Here is a 22,887-nt window from a genome sequence, read left to right as displayed (position 1 = left end):
GCGGTGAAGAGTCTTGCCCAGGGACACAACGACATGCTGACTGCAGTGGGACTCGAACTTGCTACCCCCTGTTTCAAAGTCCAGCACTCTAACCACTGAGCCACAGCCGCACTGACCTCCATAAGATAAAATGTATATCGACGTGTCAATTAGAAAACTTAAAGTGAGGCTTGCATGAGAGGCAACACAACTGACCCAATCTAGATATGTTTCTATTTTGCCCCATCTTGTTTAGGTCACTGTCACAACATGTGTGTCTAACGCCTCTCTTTCCCCGGCAGGATGATGAGGTGGTGCTCCAGTGTGTGGCCACCATCCAGAAGGAGCATCGCAAGTTTTGCCTGGCTGCCGAGGGACTGGGAAACCGTGTGTGTTATCTGGAATCCACTTCAGAAGCTAAGGTGAGGATTGCAAATGGCCCCATTTTGTGCTTTGGATATGAGGAGAAAATAGGAAGTCTGTGGCCGTTTGGGATGAAACAAGCAGCTGTAGCAGCTACACAGCAATGCATGACCTTTACCCTGATGCAGTACTTGAGAAATCTGCTTCGGAAATTACTTTCGCTGAAACTAACTAATTAAAGGTCACCTATTGTGCAAATTCCACTTTTTCATGTCTCTTCTACATCAACATGTGTCCTCTCTTCTCCATGTCTCTTCTACATCAACATGTGTCCCTCTCTTCTCCATGTCTCTTCTACATCAACATGTGTCCCCTCTTCTTCATGTCTCTTCTACATCAACATGTGTCCCCTCTTCTTCATGTCTCTTCTACATCAACATGTGTCCCCTCTTCTCTTCTTCATGTCTCTTCTACATCAACATGTGTCCCCTCTTCTTCATGTCTCTTCTACATCAACATGTGTCCCCTCTTATTCATGTCTCTTCCACATCAACATGTGTCCCCTCTTCTTCATGTCTCTTCTACATCACCATGTGTCCCCTCTTCTTCATGTCTCTTCTACATCAACATGTGTCCCTTCTTCTTCTTCTTCTTCTTCTTCTTCTTCTTCTTCTTCTTCTTCTTCTTCTTCTTCTTCTTCTTCTTCTTCTTCTTCTTCTTCTTCTTCTTCATGTCTCTTCTACATCAACATGTGTCCCCTCTTCTTCATGTCTCTTCTACATCAACATGTGTCCCCTCTTCTTCATGTCTCTTCTACATCACCATGTGTCCCTCTTCTCATGTCTCTTCTACCTCACAGTATCACTTCTTCTTCATGTATCTCTCTACATTCAACAGTGTCCCTCTTCTTATGTCTCTTCAATCAACATGGTCCCCTCTGCTTCATGTCTCTTCTAAAAACATGTGCCCTCTTCTCAAGTTCTTCACATTCAAAGTGTCCCTCTTTTCATGTCTCTTTCTACATCAACATGTGTCCCCTCTTCTTCAGGTCTCTTTCTACATCAACATGTGTCCCCTCTCTCAGCCTCTTCGACATCAATGTGTCCCCTTTCTTCATGCTCTTTACATCAACCATGTGTCCCCTCTTCTTCATGTCTCTTCTACATCAACATGTGTCCCCTCTTCTTCATGCCTCTTCTACATCAATATGTGTCCCCTCTGTGGAAAGAGACTCTGAAAGTGTCAGGAAAAAAGATTCTCTCTCTTTTCGTCCTGATCCATTTCTATAAAAACCTGTCTGAAAAGGAGCTGATCAGATTTTGGCCACTTTATGATGTCATAACGATGTGTTGTCTTGTGTCACCATTAACCAATCAGCAACCATGGTAACCCCCCCCCCCACACCTTATCACTTGAATCTCCTCCTAGAGCACCATTGTGTTCTTTGTAACCAAATCTCTCTCAGAGGGGCGTGGGGAGGGGCTCCTTATTTTCATCTAAAGTAACAGACAGAGAATCAGCACTTTGGAAACAGGGCTGAAACAGAGGGGATTATGGGTAATGCTGTAATGATCTGTTTGGTGTTTGGAGCCACTTCAGAGACATGTTCTGTATATATCTGAGAGCTGTAACATATTGATGAAAAACAGTGTAATAGGGGACCTTTAAACCTTGTTTGCATGACTCCACTACGTAGATAGGTTTTCGTGTTTGGCGTGATGACAATCTTATATTACCACTCGTTAGCAAGCGCCTTTTCTAGGACATGTACGAGCTTCACATTTCACAAGTAGGGTATTTACAGATCAATCAATCAATCAATGTTTATTTATATAGCCCAATATCACAATGTTACATTTGTCTCAGTGGTCTTCACAGTGTGTACAGAATATCAGTATGACTATACGACACCCTCTGTCCTTAGACCCTCACATCGTACAAGGAAACACTTCCGAAGAAAACCCACAGTTTAAAGGGAACATGGGAGAAACCTCAGAGAGAGCAACAGAGGAGGGATCCCTCTCCCAGGACGGACAGACGTGCAATAGATGCCGTGTGTAAATCGAATACATAATACATTTGCAACATAGGTAGTCCAAATGTTTGGAAATGCATGTGTGTATAATAGGAAGATGAATCCACGAGGATATCCATCCAGGACCGATGATCCAGGACCACAGCCACGACTCAAGATCCAGGGCTCGCGATCCAGGACTCAGGACCGCAGGATCATCCATGACTCCGGATCCCGGCGTATATAGACGCAGATGTCTTTCTCTCGTAAAACAAAACCTTCAAATCTCTTAAGCTTTTGTCAACCACCGACCTTTTTTTTAGGCATCCAAAAATCTATTAAAAAAACCGCAATGACTTCAAGGCGAGATAACCAAAAGTGCAAGAAATGCTAACTTGTGTCCAGGTTTAAAGTTCTCCTTCCCGCAGCACTCTCTAGGATTACATTGTTGAACTATCCTGATGTTTTCAGCATAGTTGCACAAAATGACAATCATCGAGAAAAAGGTCTGCTGTGAATTGTTCTTTTTTGGCCGAGTCTCCTCCTCATCGAGTGTTAAATCAAAGAGGTGCTTTTACCGGGTCGGTCCCTTAATGAGATGACGTTTGCTGTCAAAGAATAGGGAAGAAGTATGGACAGTTTTGGCGCAGTGGTTGTGGTTGAGTCAGAGGGCAACACTTGTGTAGTTGAAGGCAGCGCATCACACACACCTGTCTCCTCTCACCTTGGGTACCGGTGACACTGCTCCAGGCCTCCTTAGGTGTGAAATGTGGGAGTGTAAAGGGGGACGGGGGACGGGGGGGAGGTCGGCAGGATGGGAGGGGCTGTCATCTGCTGGCGGATCTCAGGTGTTGACGCCTCATTTCGCAGACTGACTCTTTCGAATCCTGCCTGCTGCTGCGAGGGAGAAATAAGGCCAGAGTGAATGTGAACATTACATTTCATTAAGCTGATGCTTTCAGCGACTTACAATAAGTGCAATCAATCAAGAGCAGACAAATTGACGCATTAGGGAATTGGATCTGATTTTAAGAAGAGATCTGAGGCCATTTTCTCAGTTGCTCCATATATTGATTTTATTGTCTCCATATTGAAAGTCAAACCATTAGTGCAGGGTTAATACCTTGAAGTCAAATGTAATCCCTTTTAAGACCTTTTTAAAGACCCTTTCCATACATTTTAAGACCTCATCGCCACTTGGAGTTTTAACCGGTTACCTTGGCGACACACTTTACCTCACATTGACTATAGACAGTATTGATTGTCCTTCCTCCTTATCTTCCAACCATTTGGACGCAGACTTGCATTTCCCCAACCAGCGTAAACGGACCTTCGCGCTATCAAGCAGTGAGCGTGCGATGTCCTGTTCTGATGACGTCAAACCCAACGGGATGCCATCAATAAACTCCACAGAATCACACTACACACCTACGCCATGATTACATTCAGGCAGACTGTAGAACACAACCTCTTTGGACCATTTATATACTTATTGAAAACAAGATACAACATTTAATACCTTGGAAAATGTCGTTTAATACTTTTTAATAGCCTTAATTCTCACTAAATTGATTTATCAACTTTTAATACTTTTTAAGACCCCGAGGACACCCTAGTGCAGGGGTGTCAAACTCAATTTCATCACGGGCCACATTCGTATAAAGGTTGCACTCAAAGGGCCGGTTGTAACTATATAAACATATATAAATATAAATATATCATATATAGATAAAATAAATGTATTATATGACATTATTGCCTCTGAATTGGATTATTATCGGATAGGATAATAACTTAGTAATTAACTAGCCTACGTCTGAAAGCAGAAGTCCAGGGCAAATAACTGCAAGTCTCTTCATTGAGCATGTCACAAAACGAGATGCATTGTGGGACATGTAGTTTATGGACAACGTGCTTCTGTAAAGTGGCATGTAACCGTATAATAAACGTATTATATTCTTTGCAAGCTCTTGCGGAGCCACATAAAATGAAGCCGCGGGCCGGTTTTGGCCCCCGGGCCTTGAGTTTGACACCCCTGCCCTAGTGGCACCATTTATTCAAACATGTGAATATTCAGGAGGTAAAATACAATGTTAGAATAAAATGAATCCTCTTCCTTAAACCTAGGAAGTTCACATTAATGCCAGTGATGCAGTATAACACATACAGTACACACAGATGAATAAGTGGTGTCCTCGCATGAAGTGTGAGGAAGGATATTGCTTTTGCGCAGATTATAATTGTTCTGCTTTTGAACTTTTGAGGTGTCTAATGTCAATACATTTCATGATATAACCCAAAGGATCATAATTATATCCTTTTAACGCTAACGTAAAAAAAGGGCTTATTTTATATAGCATGCTTTAGTTTATATAGCATGCTTTTTTCACTAGCTCACATGATGCAAGATTATTAAATACCGCTTGATCCTCTGAAGGATCACTTTGCTCATTTTCACGGCTCTGTAAAGGTCGCGGTGACCGTTGAGACTCTTCTGTTCCCAGACAAGCGAGAATGTTCAGCGTGTCTGCCCATCAGGAAGAAGTATGATAATTGGGGTATTGGCCGGCGGTGAATAATTCATAAGCGTGTCAGATCTGTAGCGGGTTGCGAGCTATCACTGTGAAAGCTCTCATGACACCACAGGTGTTTCATGTCGTGATGCAGCTTCTTGCAAAATAACATTTAGCAAATAACCCAGTTTCAAGTTTTGTGGCGAGATGACTAGATATTGCTTGCCTATGAAAAATGTATTTTTGTCTTAGATTTGTTGACATTGGAAACCTCTTTTGTGGTTGTAAATGTATGTAAATGATGATTATCTGAGTAGAAAACATGTGTGTGCGGTGCAGGCTCACAGATCGGGACACGGCAAAGCGGTGTTGGAGGTTCCATGCATGTTTGCGTTGAGTTACAGAGCTGCGCCTTCCTCATTATCACCCAGCAGCCCTCCCCTCTGCTCACATTTCTCACTTCACTGCAGAGGTCAGGGGTCAGCCGGGTGTAATACTGAGTCAGGGCAAGTGCCAAACACCTTTCAATCACTTCTGTGTGGGGACAGATGGATAGCATGTTGCGTAAAGCTGGCTATTGTGTGAAAGATTAGTGTAATCAATACAAATAGTAATATAGAAGCAAATGAGAGTAGGGATAGGAACTGATTATATGTCATGTCAGTATAATGTGAATCAACAGTGCCATCTAGCACATCACAAGGTAAATACATGTTTCATACTTTGACAAGTAGATTCAAGTGTTATTTACATATGTTATATCATCTCAAATGCTCCATTTCCATTCTTCAATTTTTGAAATTTGCACTTTGACTGAACTTTTCTGGCAGCATGTAAAGTTTATAAACTAAATAGGATGATGAAGAGAAATCTAAAGCATGAAACAAAACCCAGTGTGCTGAGGAATAAACGCGAGCCTACATAATAATTGGTCATGGCACCTGCATGCTGGACACCTTTTGACATCCCTCCTCATAATCCCCAGTCACAGGATGGAGGTAACAATTGACACGTGTATACTTAAGCAATAGCTCACGACAGGCCGTGGTATATGCTCATTATATCACAGCTAAGGGGCGTGGTTCGGCCCGACGCTCAGTATATCACGGCTAAGAACCAATCGGATTGCTTGATTTGACTTGTCCGTTTTATACTGTACTGTATGTGTGCATGTGTTTAATGAATCAACATCTACAGAACTGCATATTTCTGTTATCAGATCAATAGTTGAATTTCTTTAAGATGCATGAAGATTAATAGAAACAAATGAATAAGAATTTGTATATCTAGCATTACTTTGACCAGAATGAAAGTATACATACATGAGCTATAAAAGGTAGACACATGTCTATATAGGCACCAAAATTAAATTGAAGGCAATGTTTCCCACCTCAGCCAGTTTTGTTAGACTCTAAATATTTGTCCGTTGTTGTCTAAAATTGGTTTCCAAAACGGTTTGCATATAAATCAATTTGACGTGTCATGACAAGCATCTGTTTAGAGCCTCTTTAGATTGTCACAGCCTGCACGTCACAGTCCATCAAACTAAATTGATACCATGTGTGACGACTTTTACAGTGTCAATAAGCATTACAAATTAATTGATACATTTCTAAAATGATGCGAGAGTTCTTTAACATTTGAAAAGCATATCAAGTTTCGTGTTATGTATGTCATGTCAATACATCTGAGCTCTGAGGATCAGGAATGTTGGTTGCAGGAACAAACGCTTGAGGCTATACTGGGAACATGAAAGAGAAACCAGTCTGGAGAATAGAAACTCCTGGCACATTGATTATGTATCCAGGAGAGGAGTTTGTTTCACTGCCACCGTCAATGCCTCTTCAACTAATGTTTCCTTCCCTCCCCCTCTCCCCTTTCTTCCCCCCCACCCCCCCCCCCCCCCCCCCCCCCCCCCCCCCCCCGCAGTATGTTCCTCCAGACCTGTGTGTGTGTAACTTTGTGTTGGAGCAGTCCCTGTCGGTGCGGGCTCTGCAGGAGATGCTGGCTAAGACTGGGCCGAACAGTGAAGGGGTGAGTACTACCATACCTCCGACTGATATCTACTATATCTTACACAGCACACTGTACACTTACATACACAAACACGTATACAAATCAATCTGTAGTCTATCATTAGCACTTGGTCGAAAATACCTGCGAGTTATTTTTTTAGGTTTCAGTGAGCAAGTCTCATAATTTATTTCTGCTTTTTATATGCACTGTGGTCTGAGTGAGTGTAAACGAATAATTATCTACACAACTGTTTTCCAATTGACATAATAGGATATTTATTGTATAAATTGAAAAGACATCCACTGCCTGTTAAAGCGTCACAGTACTGGAAATACAAATGCACCAAATCTGTAAACTGGCCTGATTGTTAATACTTCAGACACCTTTCGAAGCCACTTTATCACAACCAAGTCCAGCCATGGTTGTTTTTCTATTGTCCCCAAAATGATGCATTCAAATGCTGTCAGGTTTTCAGGATTTCAGGTGTGGCCGTCTCTGATGACCTACTTTCCCGTAGTGAGAAAAGCACCTAATGAAAATGTCACATCAGATGCTGATGATCAGATGTGTGAGAACATGTTTAGACATAAAATATGACAGTGTGATTATTTATGACTAAATGTTACTACTTTTCGGGCATTTTACTTTGATGGTTGGTTGGATTAAATCCCAAAGGCAAAGCAGACGGACCCAATCTAGCAATACTCTGAACTACTTCAACACCAAGAACTGATATTGAATTCTAAATAGAAACTGTCTCTTTTCATTCTCTGTAACACTCTCCTGTTTTGCAAAAAGCGTTCAGAGGCAATGATAATGAAAGGCCGTCAGGGGTCAAAGAAAGGAGGGAAATGATCTGCGAGTGCACTTCTGCATCCACAGCCTCCTTTCTCCTCTTGATTTACGCTTAACAGTCCTCCGGCTTCACTCCATCTCACTTGGCATGTTTATTGGAAACGGTAAGTAATCTTTGATCGGGCTCTGTAGTGCCATGGAGTTTTCATCGACGGGCAATGAAGCACTGCGCTGGTCTACATTCAGTCTGCTAACCCCTGTCGTATGTTCATAGTCTTTCATGACGCTCCAACAAAGTCATTTCACGTGTCGTTTAATCTCATCACCCAGCCATTCTCGATCCAGAGGAGGGGTAACGACATGGGAAGGGATGGCATCACACGTTTGGATGGAATGCTAATGTTTTGGGGAAAGCAAAGAGAAAACAGTGCTATATTTTAATTTACATCCCAGCATTTAATTTGGAACAACAAACCACGACATACAAGACAATTATTTATAGTGATCTTTTTTTCCCTTATTGATAACAAAGTGTGTATTTTTTGGGAAGTTCCTAAATTGATGGGTCTATTTAATATGTTTTGCTACGAAATAGGAACAGAGATGACAACACTGTCATTGTGCCAGACAGCTGCAGCAATCAGAGAAACCTGAGCACAACACAACATGATATTTTGAAGATTAAGTACCAAATCCTGTGTATATGTAAAGCGCTTTGAGCATCTGGAAAAGCGCTATAAGAAATATAAGGAATTATTATTATTATTATTATCCTAAATATGAATGCAAGCTAGCCAAAATGGTGTGTTGTGCTGCATGCTACAGTACCACTCGCTCTTCATGGAGCTTTCTGGCACACATGGTTCTTAAGTGTATTATTTTGTGTATAGCGCTTGGGTCGTCCCTACTGGTGAATCAGGCCCGCGTTGTTATTAGCCCGGGTAGCAGATTTGTTTTGTGTTTAACAATGCAACATTGTTGGCTGGCCTTGTTTGGCAAGACAACATGACGTTGGCCAGAATACAACATCTGCTGGCAAGGCTAATAAATCGGCATCCTCTATCCTTTCCACTGCAACGGCCCATTTCTCTCCATTGTTGCTCTCACATTTGCGTAATCGACTGCCATGCAACCCGATAACAAGTTATTTTCATTTGTATTTTTTTGTTACTAGAGTGCTGACCATGAAAAATGGGTAGATCCATCAGTTGGTCATCCATCACGTTGTCAGCGTGCATGACAGACTGCCAAACGAAAGGGTTGCATTTCCAGCACTTTCATTTAAAGTGACGACCATTTCTCGATTGCCATAAAATCTTCATTTATAGCTGGAACAGCAATTAGTTTAAACTGCGGTGGCAGGTACTGCAGTGTTCGGAGATATTAAGCTAATGGTGGTACATTTCATTTTTTCCACCTCAGCACATATTGTGAAGAACACATTTATTTCTGTGCACTTCTTCTGGATTGTAATTAAGTTTTTTTTCTGGGCCAGAGTGCGAGACACAATCAATTAGCTCGTCACAGATGTCTCCAAACTTAAAATGATGGCAATCTTGAAATAGACATCCGTTGGTGCTCTCACGTTGTTCACAGGAGTCAAATGTTTTACCTGGTCTCTGAAGACTGCTCTGTGTAAAGTGTGTAAGCACTTTAAACTGAAAGTGCTGGCTTTTCATTTGCTTAAGCTATTCATCCTTATTATTTTTTTGCTTCCAATGCAATAAGATTTAAGTTTTAGTATGCTTACAGTATGTGTGCTGTTAAAAGATACATGCATATGTTGCTTACCAAAGGTAGTGGTGAGCTCCCTTATTTATTTAATTTACTGAATTTAAATTGAAGGATCTGAAAACACACACGTTGGCAGAAAAAACTCACTCTTGTGGTTTTGGTGTGCTGCTCTATTTTCTCTGGGTTTGTTCTCTAACATCAATTCATATTAAGGGATTTTAAACAAGTTCATGTCCTGATTGTTTAACTTTTTTTGAGCAAAGCTGTTTATAGATAATTCAAGGTATATTCAAGTCGCACTTCAGTTTTTATCTATTTATCTTTACATCCTCAACTCTTCTCTTAACTTTCACATAATACACATCACAGTGTACATCATGTTTTTGATGGACTGGTATTTAAATAATAAAGCAAATGAAGCACAATTACTCTCTCATTATCCAAATAGTTGAAGGACAGGGCAGTGCCAATGTACATTAGAATCGATATATCAGATGGTACTTAGCAAATGAGTTTGGCATTAATCCCTTCTTGACAGCATTGAAAAAGTGATTAGTGTGCTATTTCCCATCCTCAGGATGTTCCATATAAGACAAGCGATTTATATGAAGTGAAAGTGTAAGGCTTAAGCTACGAGAAAGCACACACTCTGTTTTATTATTATAACACCAAGCAGGCAGTGTTCAGGATATTGGCTCAATATCAGGTATTAATACACAGCCAGCAAAATCATCCATATGTTTTAATTTGACACCGGCCCATAACACCGTTTCTAAATGAATAACCCGACAAATAAATCAATGGTAGTTTTGCTACAAATGACTTTATAACCCAAAGATATTTATCGAGTTAAAAACGACAACAACAAAATGTGTTTTTCTACTTCATACTCTTATCCACTCTATGTATTTGATAACAAACGTTTCCACCTGATCTAGAATCACTGAAGGCTACTGTATATGGACAGCAGTGGTAACATCCTGACATAGACCCATCTATTACATTTGAGCAAAAAAAGCATAATTATGCAATAGTACAGAATTAAAAAGTAAATGTTTCTTACTATTAACCCAACGTTTAGTCTTCTTTCGTGCCAAAAAGTTCGTTTATCTTCATGCGCTAACATTACTAAATGATATCAACACACATGTTACGCATACTTGCCAACCCTCCCGATTTTCGCGGGAGACTCCCGATTTCATTGCCCTCTCCCGGTTTCCTCCCGGGGTCATATTTCTCCCGCATTTCTCCCGATTTCTGACTAAATCAGATTTACTCAGGACTGTTTCCACTCGGACTGTAATACAGATACACCATTGTTTGGTTTCCATGGTAGCACGTCTCTTTAGCAGCGCGCGCAACTCAAAGTCACAAAGTCACAAAGTCACAGAAAACTGAACAAGAATCGACAACACGACCCTCTGCTCACTCCTTTCCTGTAGCCCACACATATGCTCCATCAAGGATGGAGCTACAGGCAGCAAGGCGGTGCACTTACCACTACAATAAGCATGTTAATGTTAATCTAATACAGCTCCGGCGATGATCCACTAGCACCCCCCCCCCCCCCCCCCCCCCCCCGCGGTGGTTTTGAAATGCCCCCGATTTCTGAGGTCTCAAGGTTGGCAAGTATGATGTTACGGCCTCAAAGCGTAGGTGGTAAACTTCTTTGTTAAGGAAAATATACTGGTTAAATACTAGTACTTTAATGCCAAAAGTGTGTGGGACTGCATATACTTTTTATGTTGTTCCGCCTCTTTTTATACAATTTCCCGATTATTCCGATACAACTTGAATGCATCGTCAACCGCGACAGGTACATCTCAAATCAGGTGACGACGTTTTTACGTGATGAGGTCCAACAGAACCGCTAACGTAACGTTGGTGAGTGAAGTCTAGGCCGAGTTACAGTGGGAAACGTTAACGGTAATAGCAGGCGTGAACAATTAAAACGACTTGTAAGGTAAGCTCCAGCCATATCAACAAATGGCGCATACAGTAATGTCGTTGGTCACTTAGCCTAACTCATAACTTGCTTAGTAGCCTACTATCATGTCTGGACGTTGGCTATGTTTCACCAGTTGTCTGCTAAGCTAGCTTCATTTAACAGCCCTGAAGGCTCCTAGTATGTTTACAGCTACCTTGAATGTATTGGAAGTGAACAGAAAGATTATTAGACTGTTATACCTATTTTTGGTTTGGCAGTTATGGGGACAGTAGTTAAAAGTCATTACATTCTCATTTACTGTTGCTAAGATGTTTACAGTTACCTGTCTTCTGGTGGCGAAGTTTTCTCCACATGGCACAGTTTAATGCCAATGATTGGGGCTCCGCCTAAGCAAAGCCATGCACAACTGTTCACAACTAATAAGGCCTATTTAAACTAAATTGTACATCTCATTGCTTTAACTTTACAAGTATCCTATGCAAATACTTAGTCAGTATGTGCTTAACGTGTTGCCATTGAGCAGTCTGTCATGACACATAGGATGCATATCATGACTGGCACTGTCCGCATGACTTCACACATGTTAGACCTGTAAGCCAATTACATTTACAGTACCAAACCTTTCCATAATAATTGAAGACACAATTTAACACAAACCTTTCTGTTTTTGTTTGTTTCTCTACTGCTCTCCCAGTGTATGCTGTTTAAGATACAGCACTAACTGGAGGGGCACCAAAGCAAAGGTCACAGTTCCTGACATTGATGTGTCAGCATGACACCAGGCCTGAAATACAGGCCGTCTCTCTCTCTCTCTCTCTCTCTCTCTCTCTCTCTCTCTCTCTCTCTCTCTCTCTCGCTCGCTCGCTCGCTCGCTCGCTCGCTCGCTCGCTCTCTCTCTCGCTCGCTCCCAGCTGTTGCCGGATAATCTTCCCATTTTTCTTTTGATCAAATTCTTTTTCCATTTTTGCCTCCATCTGGGAGAGGCTTGGTTGCCAAAAGAGATTCATTTTGGTGTCAAATTTAGAAGACAGTAGGGAGTTCCCGTTAAGTCACACTAAATGTGATCCGGACCCGCAGGCAAACACACAAACTAACACTGACAACTGGAAAAGACACAGGACAGCCTGCATGTATTGCACTGGATAAACGTCAGTGGGCGGCACATTAGTTGGCTCTATCCTAGCTGTTTCTGTGAGAAGTTTAAATATTGTTTGTCAAATAAAATTACTGTCAAATCTGTTTGAATAGACCCACTAAGTTAGGGCCGGGCCATATGGTCGAAATCTCTTCTACAAATATGAGTTGTTTAATATCTCCATAATGAAGTTTATAAAGATAACGTTTTTTTACTCAATAACTCAATAATAAAAAGTCTTTGTAGAAAAAAGAAACACAAAGTATAATAATGGCCAACTTAATATATAGTTTGTGAGAATAGAAGGTTTGTTTATAACCCCTTATACCCAATGTGATAATGACAACATTTAGGTCTGGGACTTTGACACTAAATGGCCATACATTCTTTTAATAAGAATTTTTGATACAGAGATTATTTGGATCTCACTGCTTATGGTACCTCTTTTTTCTCCTGCTGCTAGAAGTTGATTAAAAGGGTAAGTAGAATTTTCTTTTTTATCTCTGACGTGGAGAAAACAAATCTTTTCTTTTTATTAACTCAACATTTACTTTCTATTGTGACACAATTCATCACAATTATTCTTGTTTGTCACAAGAATGGGAAATCTGTCTGATGAGTGCGGCACTGTTCGTGTTTTGTTTGTGTGTTTTCCTCCCTCTTTCCTGCTTGCACTTGGTATGAATGTCCAAAGTGGAAGATACTTTTTTTAACTGCAGCTTACAGGAGGAAACTCTTACTGTAACTTGATATCTGACGTACAGGTGAAATGGGGTTACTAACGTGGACTAAAGATGCGATAAGTCAAACCTGATGGGGTCCAGAGGAGAAGGATGCTAGAATAAGAGAATAATCTATTTCCTGTGTATTTCCTGCAGGCGGGTCAGGGGGGTGGACACCGGACCTTGCTCTACGGTCATGCCATCCTACTTCGCCACTCCTTCAGTGATATGGTAAGTATCAAAAACACAATTTAACACAAGGGTTACTGAAAACAAATGCTATGACGCCTGCTGAAGTAAGAAATACACAAATATGTAATCTACAGTTCATTTACTGTATACTTACGACTAGCGACATTATCGTGAAATGCAATTAAAAAAACAGTCATGATAGGCTGATCGTGGTACATTTCCATTTTCGTGAATATTCCAATTCTTGAAAAAGCTGTTTAACCTGATTTTTATTTATTTTTAAAACATGATCACTAGACAGACAGTGAGCTTGCTTTTTACAGTTCTGCACAGATTTGAGTTTGTGAAGTTGATTTTCTACATAACCACCTCTTCAGCTAAGTCTGATAATGGGTTTTACGTCCTAAACTATTTACTTTTGATAAAAAAAGAAATAATTTAAGTCATAGAAAAAGCTGTCTACCAATCTGGGCTCGTAATAAAGTGTCCTTTGACCTAACACTCACTGATTTCTCACTCCTTAGTACCTGACCTGTTTGAAAACATCGAGGTCTCTGACAGACAAGCTGTCCTTTGATGTCGGCTTACAAGAAGATTCGATAGGTACAGTATGACTAACAGAAACTTTACACAGTCCACTTGCAGTTATTGTCTTTTTACTGCTTTTTTTTAATAGATGTCGTAGCCATTTCAGCAAGTAACCTCTAGATGGAATTTAAACCCATGGGAGAAATCCTGTAAAACAAAGTTAAAGTGCTACATTTGGCATCTGAACTACATGTATTCTTAAAGCCATTTTCCAGCAGAACCAATCTTTCAGCTGCTGATCCAGTGTTCCTCAGATGACGGCTGTTTTATGCTTTTTTTTCTTTGCAAGTCAGAAAAGACAGGCGCTTTTACAAAAGAGAACGAGTAGCCATCTAAAATAACAAGTATATGAATGTGTTGGACAATGCTCAATTGTATGTATCTTGTCTAATTTAAAACAAATATATATATATGAATAAAGTTGTTATATTTATGCTAACAGGAGAGGCCTGCTGGTGGACCATCCACCCTGCGTCCAAGCAGAGATCCGCGGGAGAGAAGGTCCGCATCGGAGACGACCTGATCCTAGTCAGCGTGTCCACAGAGAGATACCTGGTAGGTCCAATATCTCAACAATTTATTTTTGACGCTTACCTGCAACTGGGGAGAAAATGAAAAGCTTAAAATAACATTTGTTATTTGCATCACAAGAAAAAACGAGCCATGAATATTTAAAGTTTTTCAGACAGTCTGGATGCATCAAATATAGCCTCTATCAGCTCTCATTTTACTTTTGTCTGGTTTGTTTGTCAGATCTCACAAAGTTCAGATTGTCTTTGCTGTTGTTTTTTTGTTTGTGTGTCCTCAGTTCCTTGCCAAGCGTTTTGATGTCAGACGGAATTGTCTGCCTCTACACTTGCAAGAGTTTAAATGCAGACATTGCTTCGAGTGTAGAGAACAGTGGTTGTGTTTTTGGAGATGATACGCCTCACATAGCTGGAGTTATCTTCTTTGGTTCACTGTCTGTCTCGAAAAGGCACTTTAGAAAGTTTCATAGCCGTCGGTTAGCTCTGACACTCGTCTCACTCCAGGCCTCTTCAGAGTGGCAGGGCAATTCAAGGGCAAATCTTAAAAAACTTGCCACTGCTGTCTGTAATATAAATCGGAATACCTGTAAAGCTTTCTTGTGTCGCTTCCTCTGAAAAATATATAGCTTTATTTTCAGGAAATACACCCATCTGAGTGATCTGCTGAGAGTTAATGCCGTCTCCCTCATGCAGCGCTTCACACCCGACCTCAATTAACTCGCTTAAGAGAGAGGAGAGGCAGAGAGGGAAATGGAAAGAAGGAGGGACAGCGACGTGCCATGCATAGGAGAGAGCAGCACTGGCCCTTCATGGAGGAAAATGTCCAATTTTTAAAGCAAAACTGGCAAAGCTCCAGACTTTTATCTCTCCCGATGGAAACCCCTACAATTTCTACTCACAGAAGCTCCGATTTTGAAGAATGGGACACATCAGAAATTCAGGCAAAAGTAATCAGTGCTCCATCACTGTTAATAGTCTTGGAGGTTGGGACACAACCTGTATTCCTCTGCCTTTGTGTGCACTGAAGGCTGCTCTGACATATATGGAATACTGTACAGATTTAAAATGGATGGAATAATTTTCAGGGGAATGAAATGACACTTATAGGTTTTTGCCAAATAACACTTCAGCACTTGTGAGGATAAATCTGAAGGATCTTATTGAGCTATCACTCGCCTCTGAATCCAAGTGTTTCTGCTGGAAGGAGTTGTTGTTTGAGCCCACAGCGTTATTATAACACGGTTCGGCTTCTACAGAGAGAGGGCATAACGTTATTTTCATCTTGTTTCCCCACACTGGGACATCTCCCTGCTTTGTGCAGTATGGCTGCTGTGTAATAGAAGCTTCGGACGAAGAACGCGGAGGCGTGTGGCGCTAGTGCGTTGGTGTTGGGATCAGGGGGGCAGAGGTTCAAACCCCACTGCAGTCAGCATGTCGTTGTGTCCCTGAGACACTTTACCCCAAATTGCTCCTGTGGGGATTGTCCACAGTATTGAGTATGTAAGTCGCTTTGGATAAAAGCGTCTAACAAGTGACATGTAATGTAATGTAAAAGAACCAAGCGAGTCTTGTCCAAACGGAACATGTTTACTTCATATTAATGTAAGTTTCCAACAAGAACGGTGGAAGACGGAGAAAATGCACTCGACAATACTCATATTCATTTCAAAATCATAACAGGAAGAAGCAAGAGCAGGACACATACTTGCACTTCAAAATAAAAGCATTTCCTGTGAAACATTTTAACTTCTGTCAAGAAGCAAATAAACAAATGTTTTTACCGCCTTAAATAAAATAAGTTACAACAATGGCTGAATCTCACTGTCTTGCTAAAACAACTTCTTTACCGGCACTCTCCACTCATCAGCGCTGAATGACACGCTTCTCTCTTGCAGCACCTCTCCAACGCCAATGGACACGCCCAGGTGGACGCGTCCTTCATGCAGACCCTGTGGAACGTCCAGCCCACCTGCTCTTCAGGCAACGTGGCTGTAGGCAAGTTCACCACCTCAGCAACAATAGCACTATCAGTATAAGACAGTTAAATATAGTTTTGATATTGTTTTCGGATTATGACTTATGTGTCTATTAAATGTCTGGATACGTTGAGCCTGTAAGCAATAAGGAAAAGCCCACACAGACATGGTCAAGAGAATAACGGCATGATCAAAGAGTATTGACTGTTTTGTATTACAATGTTGTTTTTGTTGTTAATATTAGGTTATTTGACTGGTGGACATGTGATGCGTCTTTGTCATGGGCATGATGAAAGCTTGTCCATCCCTGGAGCAAACAAGAGTGATGAGGAGCAGAGGTTGGTAGATATTAGGCTCACTAATTTAACTCAATTAGGTCGATCCCCAAGTCCAGTTAGTCGATATCAACTGTAAAACATTTCAAACTAACAATTGAAAAAGTATTTTCTTTGTGTGATCAATAAAACTGTTCTATCTGCAATAATTACTGAGCTCAACTGTCTAATAAAACGACTTGTTTACAAAAAGGCTTGTAGAAATAGTTAGTGAATGTTTACAGTGGTTTTAAAAGAAGCAATGCTATTATTATGCAGCTTCAAAAAATCCATTAGGTTTGAACAATCTTTCCACACCTTCATTCTAGGTAAAAAAAAATCCTACTTTTTGTGTTTGTAAATTCAGTTCATGTCCCTTTTCAGTCCTTGTTTGGGCTAATTATGTACATGAATTGAGCATAATAAGCAGACACGGGTCGTTCCTGAAACAAAAGCACTTTAATGTCCTTGATTGTCTGCCATCTTAAGGGATGTTGTTTCACAGCGGACCTCTTTGCATTACCTTCCAGAATCAGTTAACAAAAAAGGAGGATAGTGTCTTTGTATCACGCAGAAAGATAAACCACAAACCATGAGAAATGTCCAGTATGTACACATCAATTCAATTCAATCTTTATTTCAGACTCAAGGTCCATATCACATGCAAAATGACAAGATACACATCAATAAATAAGATTAAAAAGCTAAAATACAAGCAGATAAAAAACATAAAATCAGTCCAATCACAGCAAGCCACACATGCTAACTGTCTGGAGAGGCTGTTGCGCCAATGTCTCCAAATCATGGAAGGGAACCGAGTGGAACTCTTCACAGGGTTAATTAAAATCGAGATAACATGATTTTCAGAGTCTTCTAGGCGACACATGAATTACACTTCTTAAAAACATCCTTTTATGGATTTAGAAAATTATTTTATTGATTTAAAAAATAGTTGTATTGATTTAAATTGACATGCATCCGCTAAGAAAAGTAGTAATTTTTTATTACACATTTGAAAACATCGTTGCTTGCTTTAAAAGTAGCACAATTCATTATGTCAAACCTTGGAAAGTATCTAGATATCCCTGCCCTAATGCCAAAGGAACTGGCAACTCCCCTCTCCTGCCGGGGGGCGTGGTCAGCTACAGCTCACACAATCAGCCCCCTGCAAAAACAGGGCTGGAAAGAGCAAATGGAGCGAAATGAGGCATGGCTAAAATGTAGGATCTGTTTGGTATTTTGAAAAAATATATATATTTATATACTTTATATAGGTATGGCCCTACAATATACGTTTCAAATATAGCATGGTCCACTTTAAGATACACTGACACACATGTTTGAGCAGTGCGACTTCACCAACATCACGGGTATATTCCCTGTGTGTATCTGTAGCAGTAAAAGGGAAAGCTCTCACAATATTTGATTCCCCGTGTGCCTTGAAAACCTCGTAAATAATGGAAACTCCTTCTCGTGTCTTTGTGCTCTCAGGATAGTCAACTATGAAGCGGGGAAGGGAGCATCAAGGGCTCGCTCTCTTTGGAGACTGGAGCCTCTCAGGATCAGGTAATACACACAGTGAAGAAAATGAGCTGGGAATATTTAACACAAAGCTCTGACATATTTCTCTCAGGAATGCATTGTCTTATTTGATGTGATTCCTTCATGAAGAATAAATAGAATCACGGCTTTATGTGCAAATGTCACAGCTTCTCTTGCGGGGTATAAATAAAACCCACCGCCCTCTACTTTGAACTGTCACTACTAATTAGTTGGCAAAGCCCTTTAGAAGGTGCGGCTCTGTTTACCATCCCTTTCAATCTACTCCTCTTCACCCTTCCTCTTCTTCCTCTCTGTAACTGACCGCCCACGCTGTTTTCCCTCCACACACATCTCCTGCCAGCTCTCGCTGAGACTGCCTGTCAGTGTGTTCACTTTGAAACGGTGCAGGTGCATCCATTAGGGCACATGTTCTCCTTTTCGGCTTAGAGAGGATTTGTTATCAGTGTTTTCTACACTTGCACTTACCATATAGAGAACGTTTGAGCTTGACTGACAGTAAACAAATATAAACGTTATCTATCTCTTAAGTTGACGTGTTTATTCCACTTGCATATTGGTTTTTACAAAGTTGTCAAACAATTTTAATTGGGTGATTTAATCGACCACACAGTCTAGGCCAGGGGTGTCAAACTCAATGTCATCCCGGGCCACATCAGCATTATGGTTGCACTCAAAGGGCTTTAAGACTATAAATATATAATATATATAAAATAATGTATAATAATTCATAATTTCCTCTGCATTGGATTACTATCGGATAGGGTAATAACTTAATAATTAACTACGTCTGAAAGCAGAAGAAAATAATTGCAAGTCTCTTCAGTGTGCATGTCACAAAACAAGATGCATTGTGGGACATGTAGTTTATGGGCAACGTTTTATGGGCAACGTTTATGGGCATGTAGTTTATTTGCCTCTGTAAAGTGGCATGTAACCGTATAATAAACGTATTATATTCTTTGCATGCTCTTGCGGGCCACATGAAATGAAGTTGCGGGCCTTGAGTTTGACACCCCTGGTCTAGGCTATATAGAATAAGTTATTCCTGTCAACATGTACATAAAAACATGTCAGTGGTGTCTTTTATCATAAATTCACAAAGTCAGGATTTATGATTTTGTAAGTTCAACAAGCTAAGGTGAAGCCTTGATGGCTTTTTGACCTTATAACTCTCTGGAGTTCTTGGAATAGTTTGGATAACTCAAGTCAAACTCTCTGGAATATAATTCTACAAATAACAAATACTACTTTCATATAATGCTATACCATAACCCTAATTATAATATTATAGCCTTATCCTAATCTGTAACTGTGCAGAAATTCTAGCTTTGAACATGGTCAATTGACATGGAAAAGCTTCACACTTTTCACAACAGCCCTACACTCCAGTGTTGTATCCAAAGTGCATGACCCCAGTTCTCTGTGTCCAGCTGGAGCGGCAGCCACATCCGCTTCGGTCAGGCCTTCAGACTCCGCCACCTCGCGACCGGTCATTACCTGGCCATGACGGAGGACCCCGGACTGGTCCTGCAGGACAGGGAGAGGTCCGACACCACGGCCACGTCCTTCTGCTTCAGGACCTCCAAGGTCAGTGGCCCATATAATGAATCATTCTCTTATCACAAGTATAGCTCTGATGTGCCGTTTTGAGTCAGGCAGCTACGCCATCTGAAAGCTGCCCTGGTGTTGATGTAAATAAATGTTTTTTGTCAACTAACCTCATTAAAAAGAGGACTCCAAAATATCTCCTCCTCTGTCTGTTCATCAAAGGCTCCCGAGACGGGTCTGCACGCTCTTAATGAGCTCATGGCCGCAGTACATTGACCTTTTCACAGCTGCTGAGTAGACGGCACTGTAAACGTTCATGCTGTGGACTGACCTAAAAGCAACTGGCTGGGATCCAGCTATTTTCAATTATGGAGTTAAGAGGAATCTATCATCCCCAATACAGTGATAAGATGCTCTTTTATGCATTAGGGGCTTTCAAAATACCTTCTTTACATTCTACGATTTGCTTTTCCTCGTTCATTTATCTCAATTAGCCAGACTTTGTGTTTATTGCACTCTCTGTTTTGAACTCTCTTGCATTTCTCTGCTTTTAATAGAATGTGTTCTAAAAATAGTCTCACTGACGTGTGAAAGGAAGCAGATGGCTTACTTGAAATTCAAATGTGTGTTTTAGTGATTTTTCAGTGAGGTGGTTATGATGTTGTTTCGATTAAGCAGTTCAAAACAGGAGTCTCACTTTTTGTTGTTATTTCCTCCTGTCCCATTTTGGTCAAGTGATTTTGATTCCTTCTCTTGTTTTAAAGTTTAACAATGCAATTAGGTAAACTGTGTATTCTTTCAAAATAAGAGCTGATCACTGTAGATCCCAATACAATAAACACATGTCTTCATGTGTGAATCCTCCCTTAGTAGCCTGTGTAGAATCAGAATCAGGTTTATTGCCAGGTAGGTTCACACATACGAGGAATTTGACTTGATGTCATGGTGCAGACATAACATATACAACAAGAAATCTTTAAGGACACCGTAATAAAATATAGTTAAATAGCAATAAAATAAAGCAGTAATTTACATGGAAATAGAATGCTATGAATGAATTATAGGATATGAAATATGAAACAATAAATATGTGCAGTAAGCAGTATGAACATTGTGTGCATTCATGTAATGCATATAGAGACTGTGTTGTGGCTGAGGTAAGTTTTAAGAGGCCGGTAGTGGATGGGAAGAAACTGTTCAGGTGGCGAGAGGTGTTGGTCCTGATGGAGCGCAGCCTCCTGCCAGAGGGGAGGGGGGTGAACAGTTTGTGTCCAGGGCGGGAGGGGTCGGCCACTATCTTCCCTGCCCGCAGAAAGGGCTACAGCCACGTAAACAGTTCACTGCCACGAGTCACCTTCACAGAGGACCATTGTGTCCCTGCAGTGATCCTTTTATCTGCAAATTCAATATGGAATCCTCCCGAGTGCTGTCTTTCATTTGCCCTCAGTAAGGACTCTTTCTTGCAGGCAATTTTGCAACAAGGAGGATTCATGCTTCTTTTAAAAATATATATGGATATAAACCCTCTTATTTCTCCACTTCTTCTACCTTTCACTCTTCCTAAAAAAGTCTTCAATGTTGAACACTGGCATTAATATGTTCCCCGCTACTTGCTGTCGTTTTCAATCAGCCGCTTTGCTCCATCTGCGCTGAGCGGAAATGTAGCAGAGCTAATTGTGAAGGAAATATTTAATGGGATCTGTGCATGGGAGACTGTTGGTGTTTTTCCTATGTGTCCTGTTTGTAGTTTACACAGGGCACAGGTCAAAAGGTCCTGCCTCCCTGAGGGGAAGTGTGACCAAATGCACAGATGGTTGTTAATGGATCAGTCCTTGGTCTCAACATGTGTTGCATCGATTAGGATGAAAAGGGCGCGAACAGAGGCTCCTCCTTGATTATCTGTGTAGATTTGCGCTGTGTTTCTGTGTAATCTTCAGTGTTGGCTGGGGAATCACATGATGAAGTCGTGTGAAAACCCTGCCAATGCTCACGGCCGTGGCTCTCAATAAACCCAGTGTTTGATATAAAGCGGACTCCAGCTTCCAGTTCTTCCATCAACATTGCTGAGCAGAAGTTTCTCTCACACTAATGGTGCCGCAGCAGCAATCTGCTGGCAGGCCAATGAATGCACCGCCTCTCAACCTGAGCTTCTAATCTCAATATATCTCAATTTGTCACGCGTACATGCCCGTGTGTGACGTGCGTGTGTTTGGTAATGTGTACAGGAAAAAGGCGAGGTGGGCCCAAAGAGAGACATCGATGGCATGGGGGTGCCGGAGATCAAGTACGGAGACTCCATGTGCTTCGTCATGCACGTAGCGACGGGACTGTGGCTGTCCTACCTGGCGCCTGATGCCAAATCATGTCGCCTGGGACCCCTGAAGAGAAGGGTAAACAGGAAAACATTACATTACACATCGCAGATAATCTGGATCTTATATTTTACTGAGTTATTCCCATGAAAAAGACTTTGCTATTCTAAATGTAGGACTGTTCATTTCAAAGGTGTATATGTCTGTGTGTTTATTAAGATGAAAGCACATTCCTGTAGAAAAGGGTTTTCCTGCTCGTATAGTTCGCTGTTTAACGGTTGATCAATTGAATATTTACTATCAATAAGCTTTCTTTGTTGTGCAGTTATCTCCATTCACTGCTCATGGTTTATGAATAACCAACAACGCTTACAAGGGAAAGTTAAACATTTCAGAGACAACATAATGGGATAAAACAATCCAACTTCCCTCAGTCATTATGTAACTTAGGCTACTTTAATTTTGCGTAAATCAGTTTGTTGCGTATTAATGCGAGTATAAATATCGGAAACATCTTAGTTTAATAGCAGTATAGAAACATATTGCAGGCTGAACATACTTATAGCGTGAAAGTGGCTGGTGCATAATTATAAACCAATTATTGCACTGTTGCATAGCGATACAAATAACTGTATATATGGTATTTGG

General features: G+C 40.9%; 1 protein-coding gene across 1 annotated transcript in view; it reads left to right on the top strand.

Annotated features, from left to right (window-relative positions):
• ryr3 (ryanodine receptor 3) overlaps positions 1–22,887 on the top strand; it is a 127,503-nt gene that overhangs the window by 15,165 nt on the left and 89,451 nt on the right. Inside the window, exons 2-11 of the mRNA XM_034075925.2 lie at positions 282–401; positions 6,799–6,903; positions 13,376–13,450; positions 13,936–14,014; positions 14,442–14,554; positions 16,422–16,521; positions 16,747–16,840; positions 18,308–18,382; positions 19,810–19,966; positions 22,153–22,317. Of these exons, the coding sequence (XP_033931816.1) occupies positions 282–401; positions 6,799–6,903; positions 13,376–13,450; positions 13,936–14,014; positions 14,442–14,554; positions 16,422–16,521; positions 16,747–16,840; positions 18,308–18,382; positions 19,810–19,966; positions 22,153–22,317 (1,083 nt within the window). The remainder of the gene's footprint in view (positions 1–281; positions 402–6,798; positions 6,904–13,375; positions 13,451–13,935; positions 14,015–14,441; positions 14,555–16,421; positions 16,522–16,746; positions 16,841–18,307; positions 18,383–19,809; positions 19,967–22,152; positions 22,318–22,887) is intronic.

Source organism: Pseudochaenichthys georgianus, chromosome 24 (genome assembly GCF_902827115.2).
Source record: "Pseudochaenichthys georgianus chromosome 24, fPseGeo1.2, whole genome shotgun sequence".
Classification (NCBI taxonomy): Eukaryota; Metazoa; Chordata; class Actinopteri; order Perciformes; family Channichthyidae; genus Pseudochaenichthys; species Pseudochaenichthys georgianus.
The sequence above is the reverse complement of the archived record's forward strand: the minus strand, read 5'-3'. Positions and strand labels throughout refer to the sequence as shown.